The following is a 13,287-nucleotide window of genomic DNA, read 5'->3' as shown; positions in this document are numbered from 1 at the left end:
CTATAAAAAACGATTTACAATGTATGATTCAATATTAAGTTGCTGCAGATGTTACATTTTCCATTTTCTCTGGCTCTTAAATATCACATGAGACATTAGATGTAGTCAATGCGGACGACGAAAGGGAGACAAATTGCTTTGTCTTTGTTTCTAAAGAGGGAAGAATCAATATACTTTTGTTGTATAATAGATGGGATTCTGAAACTGTTCATTCAACATTCAGAGGCAAAAAGTTGTTGGATTACATTTTTCCAACTGGATCCATTTTACAAGCTTCCTGCCCTGAATCTTTTTCTCCAAGTAACTCTGCAGGATTTTTCCAAATAATTGCTCCTTAGCCAAGAGCAGCCATGCAAACGGTGGACTTCTGCGAGGCTGCATCTGTCAGCTGACTGGTGTCCGGCGTCCGCTCTGCTTTATTTGTTGGTGGACTGATGTCTGGTTCAGCTCAGACTCTGCGATAAGGGCCTTAGGCAGAAACTACCTGTAAATGTCAATGTATCGATAAGGAGAGGAAGTTAATCTGAGCTGCTGTGTGCACAGACAGCCTCTGTAAGTGAAAAAAAGTTCGACTTTATCAAGTTTACACAACTCCTTGCTAGATTGTGTGTTTCTCTTTGTGGCAAGTTAAGTCGGTAAAGTTTATCGAGGTCAAACAGACCATTTCCTCCTCTCAGATATGGACTGATTTGGTGTTTACAGTTGAACCTCTCTAATCCAAACTCTTTGTTCAAAGTGTTGAAACATGAAGATTACAGAGAGTCGGTGTGCTTGCAAGTCTAAAATAAACAGAGCCACTGGACACTTACCTTGGTGCTAATCTGAAAAGTATACTCTTGGTTGGATGTGTACTCATTGTAATGGTTAAAAGAAAGGTTTCACATTGTGGGAAATGAGCGTATTGTTTTGCAGCGAGTTATAGGTTAAATACAATGTGCATCTCCTTATGGTAAAGGGAAGTAGCCGGTAAGGTTAGCTTAGCATAAAGACTGAAAACGTTTGGAAACAGCTGCCTGACTCTTTTCAGGGCTAACCAAAGTCAACCCATTGGCCCTTTTCAAGCTTATTAATAAATAGAAAGAAAACGTGTATTGATTTGATTTGATTGATTATTAAGAAATAACATGTTTTAGAGGTGCTGGTAGTAAGATTATGTTAACTTTAGGACCCATGATCACTAGATCAATCTATAATGAAATAAATAATTATTTGCAGACCTTATATTGCATCTTAAGGGATTGATGGCTTGTGCGTATAACCATTTATTCACTTAACAAGTCAGGTGAAAGTGTTTTCATTAGAAGTATGTCTTTGAAATCTATGTTCAATTGGCTGGAAGGGAGTTGGAGCTTCTTTGTGAATACTTAAGTCGTTAAGCATTTCCTCACACGGGTCCATGCATGTGTGTGCGCAGTGTCCTGTTACATGCTCAATTGCTCCCTCTAATGTATGCATAATCAATGAATCAGTGAATGCTTGCATACATTTGTAAAACATATCCACTCATGCATGCATGTGTGTGTGGCCTCTATCTCATTAGTGTCCTTTGTCACCATTTGATCTGTGGCCTGCCTTCTTTTGGGCCATTGTGCTCATATCGCCAATGCATAAAGACCTGTGGACCGGTGAATTGGTTTGCAAGGGATAGAAAAGGGGGAGGGGAGGGGGGGGGGGGGGGGTTGTGTTTGGAGCAGAAGAAGGCAGCAGAGGTTAAGATAAAGTTGCTTTGAACAAATACTCTCTTTGATCAGGGGGCTCAGCGGTGAAAGGCCTTTCTTCCAGAAGTCAGAGGCAGTTGAGAGAGGAGAGCTGGAGATGCGTATTGTTCTGTTTCATCTCGCCTCTGTCACTCTGTTGTTAGCTGAGTGTACTCCTTGCCTCTTTGTTATGGAGAGTTCCAGGCCTCTCTTTCATTACTCCAGACAAACACACATATGCACAGACAATGACTTAAAATAATTACCGAACACACTCGCATCAGAATACCCCCAAATGTGATTTACATTTCTGAAATGCAGCAGAGACGTAAGTGAAGGGAGGCCTTTTCTCAGTTTTTGTTATGTATTGCTAAAAAACTTTCACAGGAAACTTGCTTGCAACAAAACGTAAACAATGTATTTATTTTATTTTTGAAGACATTTATAAAACAAACATCCTAAAAAAAGTATTTTCAACGTCTTGATTTGGAGTATTAGCTACTCTATAACATTTTTGGGATAGTTTGTGAGATTACACGCCTTTTTAAGAAGATGAAAAGCTATGGAAAAGTGTGATGGATTTTATTTTTTTTGTAATCATAAAACTAGTCTTACCTTTTTTCCCTTACCAAATGAGAATTCCGATTTACTTGGCTTTCTCACAGGATGCCTATTCTTTGTCCTTAACAAAGAAAAACTATTATTTCCTGTCAAGCAAAGTGATTATTTTCTCCAATCTACCTTCATTCAGCCCTGGGTTTATCCACACACACACACACACACACACACACACACACACACACACACACACACACACACACACACACACACACACACACACACACACACACACACATGATATATTGCAGGGGGGGGGTCTCTCTTTATACTCTTTTTTTCTAAAGCAGGACTATCAGTAGAGAAGGGCCAGTACAGCTGACGACAGATTGGTGAGAAGGAGTTGAATAGATGTTGCCATGGATGCATTATAGCTATTCCGGTCACACACACACTCAACCTAACTTCACACACACTCACAACACAACATATAAATAGTTACATGTTCCCCACACACTCAGTAAAACAGCTGCTATACGTTAGTGTCCAGCATGCATCTGGCTCTTCAAGCCACTTTAGAGCGAAAACTCCTCTTTCTTATCTTATTTATCGTTAAAGTCTCGACTTACGCACCGTGAGAGGAAGTGTTTTTAAAACAAACGGGCACTGTTAAAACGGTGGTCTTTTCAGCCAATCACTCCATTAAGCTGGAACACAAACATTCCCACCACTCAGGGTTGTTGTCTAGACAACGATGATGTGGGAGGAGCTACATGTTGTGATTGGACAGTCACCTGTGCATAATTTAAGTCAAATTTAAAATGGCTAATTAATTCTGTTAATCTGATTTGTATTCCCCTTATAATATATCCTGACCCCTTGGCTGATACCCTGACTTTCTTCAGCACTAGCAGGTTGACATTTTAGATGTAGAGTCACAACAACATTACATTTTGCACCACCAGGCTTTTTCCAGAAGGCTATCTGCTTGTGCTAAGATAAGATAAGATAGAACTTTATTTATCCCTTTGGGGAAGTTCAGGCGTTTATAGCAGCAAGAGGGTCAGAGTTAAAAACAGGATTCACACAAGGTAAAAATAAAGAACAAATAGAATACAACATTGAAATAATAATACAAAATGTTTTTAAATAAAGTGATAAAGTAGCTGTTGCTAGTTGAATCAAGGAATATTAATTACAGTTCTGTTGTACAGACCAGCTGGGAACAACATGCCTAACTGCAGTAACAGAGCCCGTCCAAACTGCTGCACAGAGCACTGATTCCCTATTTATTCAAAATATGAATACTTGAATGTGACCTTTGACTCTGCAAGTTCTGGGACCGTGAGCAATACATCTGCCAAGTGTGAAAAAGATTGGATGAACAGTTCTTGAGATATGCGAAGGACACACACACACACAGAGACACCTTGATCTATCCTCTTTTAGATAATCATCTAGTAAAGTGTTGGTCAAAGCAAAGAGGTTTTAATAAATGATTTAGTAGCACAAATAAAAACTGCAGATGTTGGAAATGGAAATAGTCAAGGTCTTCACTGGATGTGATGCGGTGCAGGCTTCTATTAACAGACATGTGAATTAAAAGGACACGTCCTTGTTATCTTGTTGTTTTGCAGATAGCAGACGCAGCCAAGACTTCCTCTCAGGCTGACGACTTGTACCTGGATGACACAGGCTCAGGAGGCTACTTCCCTGAAGACGATGATGACTTTAACTCAGGGTCTGGCTCAGGTAAGATCCAACCCCCAAAACACATCCTCACATACTCTCATTCTTTGGGGGAAGATACAGACACATTTGCAAGCTCAGCAGGCAATTACCCAGAAGCGTTATGACATTCATTTTCAAGTCTCCTGCAGGTAGCTGTAGCGAACGTAGAGACTTTGCATCTTTCACCAGCAGACTGAAGTGTCACTACCTCCCTCCGTCCTCTTTATCTCTCTCCTGTCTCTTATTCTCTTTGTCTATTCTTTCCATCGGCGCCTCTGTCTTTCTCTCACTAGATTTTAATTGAGATTGCCTTGTCACCTAGACTGCCACAGGGAAGTCTGCACATTTTACATGTCGTTTTTTATTAGCTCCTTTGCTGTGCCGGCTTCAAGCACCTTAACAACCGTCATTCATTGGTCAGATGTAACTGTTCTCTGTGCTAGTTAAAAAGAGGACAGGACTGTGATTAAATAGCCCTTCCAACGCTGTGAATATACCCCTTGTACTCCACTCTGTATTGTATAGGAGATTTAAACTGTAAAAAATGCATCAACATTATATAGAAAGTAAGTGTGGTATTTCATTTTGATAGCATGAATGCCCATATTTTACCGATCTGTACAAATACACAACATATTCTTTACATTTTGTCCCTACACATGAATTGTGATACCAGATTTAGACTTGTTACTGTGCCTTTTAATAAAGATACATTCTTTACCTGTCCCCCTCTTTCTCCCAGGTGTAGGTGAAGAAGTGGCGCTGGAAACAGTGACTGTCAGTATGGTTTATATGGAGCCCAATGCAGCAGAACCCACCCAGGACTCCACCAAAGATTTCACCCCCAGGGTGGAGATCGCCACAGTCAAAGAAAGGGACAGAGACATCACACCCAGGAAACCATTCAGAACAGAGGTAAGAAGAACAGCCGCCTGATACTGGAGGTTTGAGCCTGATACAGCAGCCAACTTTAATTAAATCTGACGTTTTTTAAACAAATGGGACCATGAAATGTAATGGGCAGTGTTTTACAGTTTAAAAATGAACTTGTCTTCTCTATGCTGAACGAATGACATAATAATTCAAATGTTTCCAAACGTATGATATCACCAAGTTGTTGGTGGGGCTCAGGTTAACAATATCTTTAAAAAAACTATAATGAAGAAGATGTGTCAAAGAAAAAATGGTATGTTGTTTTATTAGCTTGGTTGATCAGATGGCTGATGATTTTGATAAAAGCCAGTTTGAAATAGTATCCAATCTTTTAAAATATAAAATGAATGTATCTTACATATGAAGCTGAAACTAGGAGGAAGTTAGCTTAGCTTGAGCTTAGCATACGATATGTTTTAAGCTTGGATAACTATCTCCTGGCTTTAGTTTCATATTTAACATCAAAGTATGAGAATTGTATTGCTTATCGAAGCAAAGGAGCAATGTTTTCAAACTATATGAGACTATTACATGAAAACATCAAGGAACATGTTTACCTCGTGCCATATGCTATAGGTTTATAATACTAAGACACAATACAAAGAGTGACACAGTACCCCAGTATGTCTCCAGCTGACCCAGTATGTTATCACATCCCCTGTGATAACAGAGACATGAGGTCGCTTTCAGAATAAAGATCAAGTGGTCACGTCAGTTCTCAATGTTTTCGCTCCATTGCAAATCGTGGAGGATTACATCTCTCTCCGACATAATCACATATTTTGGAAGCATCCTAGATGTCACTTCTGTGGGATGCACTCTTACTGCACTGTACTGGATACTACATCTGTTTGGGATTAGTCGTCATGGTCTCTAACCCAAAGCCAAGCCTAACTGTCCCAGTTCCATTTTTTTCCCTCTTGCCTCTGTCACCACTACCCCCTTAGCCAAATGCCCTGGCCCAGTTCCAGTTAAGTCTTTTGCACCCTATACACAGGAAACAAGGGCCCAGATACTTTGCTCCTTTTCCTTGACCCCCAGAAAAAACTCAGGTCTTGAACTGATATTTTTGGGCAATCTGGATCCTTACAATTTGTGGCTATAGGCTTTACTGGCATGCTTCCGTTAGATTAGCTTAGCATAACAACTGAAAAGCCAGGGTCAGAAAGCCTCGTTCCCTCAAAGGGTACAAATATCCACTCACCAGGACCTCTAAAGCTCAGTATTGGACACAGTATATGTTGTTATTTTTATATTTTTTTGTTGTGAGAATATTTCTTGATGGGGCACGTAACCTTCACTGGCTGCTTGTTAACTTCACGGGGATGAAAACACTCTCAGAAATTCCTGCACGCGGCTAAGAAATAGTCCACAATATAACCTCCTGTTAAAAGACATCTTTACAGATTAGTTTTGTAGAGATGAAACATGCAGGCGAGATATTACTTTCATATCACGACGATGTTATGTAAATTGCTGAGCTTAAAAGGTTCTGGTAGACAGATGTTTTACCTTTGGACAGAGCCAGGCTGTCTCTTCATGCTAAGCTAAGGTAATTGGCTGCAATTCCTTATTAAATGGAGACCCATCTTCTTTTCTAACTCTCAACCAAAAAGCATATTTCACGAAATGTCAAGCTATTTCTCAAATATGATCAGTTTTGATAGTTGCAGGAAGGACTCATTCCATAACACTTAAGCAAACCTTAGTCTACTTAACACAGAGACAAGAACAACTGAAGGACTATAGAAGTAATCTGCCAGTTGAGACTAAATCCTCTTTTCTTCCCTCATCCAGGTCCCCGTGCCAGTCACAGAGGACATGCAGAAGAACCAGATGACTAGTACAACGAGCACCCCCGGGTCCCCCAAGGAGCCCGTCGAGGTCCGCACTGAAAACCTTTTCCAGAGGACTGAGGTGTTGGCAGGTATGTGTCAAAAAGAACCGCAAAAAAAATTACTTAGTACGTAGAGAAAGTATGTACTATTTGTTTGACTCTGGTTTGTGTTCCAAATTAAGTATTCTTTTAAATATTTGGACAATAGATGGTATATCAGATTAACATTAGAGATGATGCCCAGGTCAGATTCATGTGGAGCTGAGCACAGATATGATGAGTTTGATTGGATGATTGACCACCAGGATGGAGGGAATAGCTAAGTTATAATATGCTAGGCAAAATAATTTAGTTCAGAGCCAGGTTTCTCCTGTTTCCAGCCTTAAAGCGGAACTACATTAGTCTTGGCTTTATATTTATTGTATAGCTCGGTATAATTAACCTCAACAAGAAAGCCTATTACCAAAATGTCAAACTATTTCTTAATATTTTAGCCCATAATTAAGGTGTTTTTCTGTTTTACGCTCCACCAATTAATTATTTGATGCAGTTTGGGAGCAATTATTGAATTTGCCATTTAATGATTCTCAAATTCTTATATGTAACCAAATGTCAGCATAGTTATAGTGAATGGCTAACAGAACAGGAAATATATCCCCTGAGGGTTTCCCACTTATTACACTTCTCAAACTAATGATCTTTTAATAAAGTCCATCTGCGTCCCTCTGTGCGCGTGTGTCGCTTTGAATAAATAAAGAGGATGGAAGGGGAATGATCGGAGAGAAAATCACAGTCCTCTGATGACTGTAGTGCCGTCTCTCTTCGCCAACGTGTCTGAGGCAAACATTGATTGGCACCTCACTTTCACTCTGTTGTGATACCCATCTGGTGCTGGCAATATGCAGGAACAACATCAGCGAGGACAAACCAGGACAGCATCAGTTAGACAACATCTCGCATCTCTCCGATTGACAGTCTCATTTCTTTCATTTGCATATTGTTCCAGGATAGTGAGTATTGCCAGTGTCTTTAACAAGGCCTGTAAATATGTATAATAAATATACTCTGTTATCGCCCATATCTCCTTTGCCCTTCTTCTGCTGTATCATAGCCATTACTCTTCATCTCCTGTATGACTTCCATGGAAATAATTGGCGTTGATGTCATTTTCATTTATTTGCTCCGCATTGCGTTACTGCTTCTTGTAGCTCAGCAGCTGGTGGTTTGCCAGGATATTTACCCATGAGGCCATGGGGCCGGTCAACATGTGTGTGGAAACGTAAAGTGGAGCAGAGGGCCGATTGTAGCACCGGGAGGGACCCTAAACAGATTAGAAAGCAATGAGGAACTGAATACAAGCATAATTGGAAGGGAGAGTGAAATAAGCCCATGTGGCGTGTTAGGAGCATTAGTGGGGGTCGAAGCTGGAGGCGGGGGGGGGGGCACATTTCATTCAGATTACCCTTAATGTTAAACCACTGTTGGCCTATTGGTTAAAAAATGTGTCGGATAAAGAGTGTAGGGTACAGCAACATTTCCATATAACACACATCTTAAATAACCATCACAACTGTTAGAAGAGTCCAAAACAGCAAATGGCTGCTCCTCTGGTGCCCCTGCAATTGTTACATGAAACGTTATCTTATGTCACATATTCTTGAATTATAATTTATGATGATGATTATGATTTTTGCAATTATCTGCTCAGATGGACTTATGGCTGGATGGCTGGCAATATTGTGGTTTTGTGATGATTTATCAGCCAGTTGATGAGCAGATATAGGCTTTAGTTAATGACATGGTGGACTGGTTGTGCTCTGTTTGTCCCCATTGGTTTTATTTATCCAACTTCTTAGCCAATGAGCCAATGCCTTCAGCCTCTTATTTTAATACAGCCTGAGTCGAATCCACCACCATTGGGAAAACCTGGCTCTGTGAACCAATCAAGAATTGGATTCTTAATACCCTCTTAATGGAAACTCACCAACAGGACACACATTGGAAGAAGTTAAATGAACCTTTGCAAGACACATTAAAGAGTTTTCCAATCGACATGAAGTAACAGCACTCATGTCAACATTCAGCTCAGAAAATTGCCACTTAGTTTCACAACATTTAACCCCTCCATTTTCATAATTGGCTGGGGGATTGCGTTAGTATTGGAATGTGTTGCAACAAGAATAGCTGAGACGGTTGCTAAAATTAACTGTGTCATAATCGATTGCACAAGGCGTGTGGCGCACTGGTGTAGTGCGTTTGGTGTTCGGATCAGGGGAGCACAGGTTCAAACCCCACTGCAGTCAGCATGTCGTTGTGTCCCTGGGCAAGACACTTCACCCCAAATTGCTCCTGTGGGGATTGCCCACAGTATAGAGTATGTAAGTCGCTTTGGATAAAAGCGTCTAACAAGTAACAAGGCAATTTATTTGAGACTAAAGAAGATGGCTTAGGTTAGTGGTTCTCAAACTTTTTCTGTCATTCCCCACTTTGAACAGGTGGGCCTTTTCAAGCCCCACCTGTTCCTCATCGCTCCAATACAATGGTAGGCCAAGCTTAAAATTGTAAAATGTATCGTTCTATAACAGGGGTCTCCAACCTTTTTTAGGATGAGCTACTTTCAAAAAATAAAACAAGTCGTGAGCTACTTTTACTCCTCTTTTGCTGTCCTATAGTACACATTGGAACATTTCTTACTTTATTTTTTACAACTAGGCTATATTAAATAGATAAAGGTGTGCTCTCTCTCGCTCTCTGTCTCTCTGGCCAATTTGCTGCCCTAGGCAAGATTTTATTCTCACACTTTGAGAAACGCTGGCTTAGGTCATTCGAGGTCTCGTTCTTCGTAGATATCGATTTTGACTTTCCCTTACCTTTCTGTCTCTTCCTCTCTCAGCTGTTATTGCCGGCGGCGTGATCGGCTTCCTGTTCGCCATCTTCCTCATCCTCCTCCTGGTCTACCGCATGAGGAAGAAGGACGAGGGCAGCTACGATCTGGGAGAGAGGAAACCCTCCGGCGCCGCCTACCAGAAGGCCCCCACCAAGGAGTTTTATGCATAAAACCATCCCGTCATCAGATCAGCGAAACCGCGAGTGACTGTCAACAACAGTCCACAGCAAACCTGTTCACACAAACGACAAGAAACAACAAAATGTTTTTGAGTTGGTTGAGGATAATAGCATAAAGGAAAGCTTTTGCATAGAGTATTGTAATTAAGACCTTTTCTTTCTTCTTTAAAAAAAATGAAAACCAAGCATTTCTCATTTTATGGCAAATCTCAGTGTATTTAAACATTTTGTGTATTATTTGAAAAGGCTGAAAAACAACAAAAAAATCAGGATCTGTAAAGGCGAGGAAACGTATCGCATCTGTCTTCTGTCAAAGGAGCGGTTTCTACTCGCTGACTACTTTTAACTGTAGCAGTATGTTATTTGTAAAGAAAAAATGTAAACGTGGAAATACTAGAATTGAATTATTCTGTCAATCCAACTTTCTTTTTCTTTTGTCCTAGCATGTCTGTTGTTGATCTCTAAAGGTGTATTACATTAATTTATCTTTTCTCTGATGTTAAAAAAATGCCTTTGTAGTTTTGATGAAGCTCTTTGGTCTTCATATTAACGCTGTTAACGGTCAATGTAAATGTCCTCCCTTCAGGTTACAATGTTTATTATTTGCTCTCACATCAGTTTTTAGTCCAACGTGACCGTTTCATTATGTCTTGTTTTGTTTGTTCTCTTTCTCTCAGTGTAGCCTTTTTTTTCTCTTCTTTTTTTCAACAGCGTTTTATTTACAAACCAGGAACAAGATAAAAATAAGTGTGTCAAGGCGCGAGAAAAATCACAACTCTCGCTTCTGTTTCATGTCTCGCTCAACTTAATTTCTATTTAAATGCATTCTCTTTCTCATTGCACATTCACTGCTTTCTGCTTCCACTGCTATCGTGCAGCTTGGAGTGTATGTGGAGTGTTTTGGGGTGACGTTTTTTTCTCTGTGGCTTGTGGTGTTTTTGGCCCATAGCCGCTCCCCCCCCCCCCCCCCCCCCCCCCGATCTGTCGCTGGAGTTTAGTCCCTGCACCCAAACTATGCTAGCACCCTAACATCTCCTCTCCCTCTCTGTTTACCCACACCACCACCACCTTCTTTTGAATCAGATTGGATCACGGCCAGTTGAGTTCTAAACCCCCGCCATCCCCTCAACTCTGTTTTAGCCACCCGTGTAGCCTGGTGTTATTGTCCCTGTCCCGGTGTTGATGCTTTAGGCCCAGAGATCTGCTCACTGGAGGCCTGCTACTGCTTGGACACAAACACATGGGGCAGGGGCCCAATCCCCACATGCAGAGCACATACCTCTGCAGCAAACAACACACAAACCCCCCCCAGCGCAAGAAACCTAGTTTATCTCACAGGGATTGATAAATAAGGCTACACAGAAAATGTAAGAGTCCAGTGTTACGTCTGAATAGTCTTTGAAAAGACACTCACATTGAGGGCTGTGTTTTTTTTAGTGGTCCATGCAGGCATTTCAAAAGAGCTTCTGTTTGGAGTTTGTTTACCAGGTTTCAAACCCTAAGTTTGAACGCATATAAGGCTACTGAAAAATAGCCACGTAGCTACATCACATGGGTTAAGGTCACATGACAACAAGTTACTGTCGTTTTTTTTAATGTTACGTCTAATTGAACTTGCTCTTAAGAGACGCACGCGTGTTGTCGGGCAGGTTTGTGAAGTTGCCTTTTTCAGCTGTACAGTTTTGTGAAGTAGATGCTGTCACATCGTCTAAACTCTTAACACCACCCACACGAAGCTCTTCATCTCTCCACATCTCCCTCCCTCTGTTCTTCTTCTCTTCTTTAAATATGTCTGTGATCCTCTTGTCATCCACTATCCCTTCTCCCCATTTGTTTCCAGCTCTTTTCATAGCACCTATGGTACTGAATTATACTGAAAAACCCAAAGACTCACAGTATTTCTACTCCCACCACCCCCTCAGACCCAGCCCCCCCCACCATGGCCACATCATGTTGTTTCCTCTTTCTCTTTTTCTTCACTCTTTTAGTTGTTTTTCTCTCTATTAGGAGACCTGACCTTTGAGTCTAATTGCTTATTAGTATATGAAAAGATATATAAATATATATAAATGTATATTCACAAATGTTTTAAACCTTCAAAGTGCCTACCATTTGGAAATGTTCTTGCTCAAGGAGAGCACGAGGCGGGTGTGTACACAAAGGACGGGTGTAAACGACTTGACTGGCATTCTGTGAGCATGGATGACTGTAATGGTAACTTTTTTTTAGTCTTACAAAAGCTGACAGTATTGTACCTATAAGTTGAAACAACACTACTGAATAAACATTGTGGCCTAATATCCAGCCGCCTGTGTCATCTTTTTCTCAAGTATCTTGGTAAAGCGGCACTGATGCAGACAGCTTGAACCCTTTGCTACCTCTGTTGTGATTTCACCTCTCACTGGGTGGCTTATTGTTTCCAGCCAATAGAAAACTGTTACATATGGGTCCAGATAAATGTAATAAATCAATAGTTTTTAGGATTAAGCCATATATAAATCATAAATACCTGTTCCTTTGTAGCAGCTTATAGGAATATCAATATTTTTCCCTCTTAAAAAGTCCTATCAAATGTTATATCATTGGATTTTCAACTGTCGGTCAGACAAAACATGCAGTTGAGTTGTTGCAATGGGCTTCAGGGAATTTGAAGTTAGTGTTTTGCGACATATAACTGCTGCTGTATTATACATTTGAATCTGAAATGAATGCAGCTGTAGTTTCAAATCACTGGTTTCGCACAAATGAGATCAAAGTTTATTGAGCCTTCAAGCCTTTATGTGATTGATAGGTATCTGGATGTTTTTTGGGGGGGAAATAAGCTTATTTGCTTTCTTAATGAGAATTGAGAAGATTGATATCACTCTTGTGTGTGAATATTAGGCATAGCTGAAGATAGATTATGTTATTTTAGCATACAGACTGAAAACAATGTCTAAAGAAAAGTACTTTGTGAGATTTACAGTTGCTGGAAGGCAGTTTCTTTTCAACCTTTGGACGTTCAGTGTTTACCCTGTTTAGTATTAATGCTAGACTGAGGCTAAGCTACACTCAACGCCCATCTCCTGATATGCGATGCCAGCTCAGAAATGAAAGTGATAGCAATCTTCACATCTTAGTTAATTATAAGCAAGAAAGCAAACAAACACAGTATCATATTGAGACGACAATCAAAGCGGTATCAGTCAAGCTGTTCTGCAGTTGTAATGTTTACTTTAAGTGTATGTATGGTCCTGGGACCTGTTAGTGAGTGTTCAGAGCAGAAACCAATGGCTCAGTGTCTCATAAACAACTTCACTCTTACAGTTTGAAAAATAAACACGTTAATTAAACTTCAGAGATGTTGGTAAGCAGATTTTTTAAACTTTGGACAGCTGGCTTCTCCCCTAGCTTCCAGTCTGAATGCTAAGCTAGCTAATCTCCTCCTGGCCCTCTACACTTAACCAACAGACATGAGAGTCGTAT

General features: G+C 40.5%; 1 protein-coding gene across 1 annotated transcript in view; it reads left to right on the top strand.

The window, feature by feature from the left end:
- sdc2 (syndecan 2) overlaps positions 1-12,122 on the top strand; it is a 44,223-nt gene extending 32,101 nt beyond the window's left edge. Inside the window, exons 2-5 of the mRNA XM_034124383.1 lie at positions 3,893-4,007; positions 4,729-4,901; positions 6,717-6,846; positions 9,650-12,122. Coding sequence (XP_033980274.1) covers positions 3,893-4,007; positions 4,729-4,901; positions 6,717-6,846; positions 9,650-9,813 — 582 coding nt within the window. The 3' untranslated portion in view covers positions 9,814-12,122. The remainder of the gene's footprint in view (positions 1-3,892; positions 4,008-4,728; positions 4,902-6,716; positions 6,847-9,649) is intronic.
- Positions 12,123-13,287: the final 1,165 nt, after the last annotated feature.

This window comes from Trematomus bernacchii, unplaced genomic scaffold (genome assembly GCF_902827165.1).
Source record: "Trematomus bernacchii unplaced genomic scaffold, fTreBer1.1, whole genome shotgun sequence".
NCBI lineage: Eukaryota > Metazoa > Chordata > Actinopteri > Perciformes > Nototheniidae > Trematomus > Trematomus bernacchii.
This window is presented reverse-complemented; position numbering and strand designations above follow the sequence as displayed.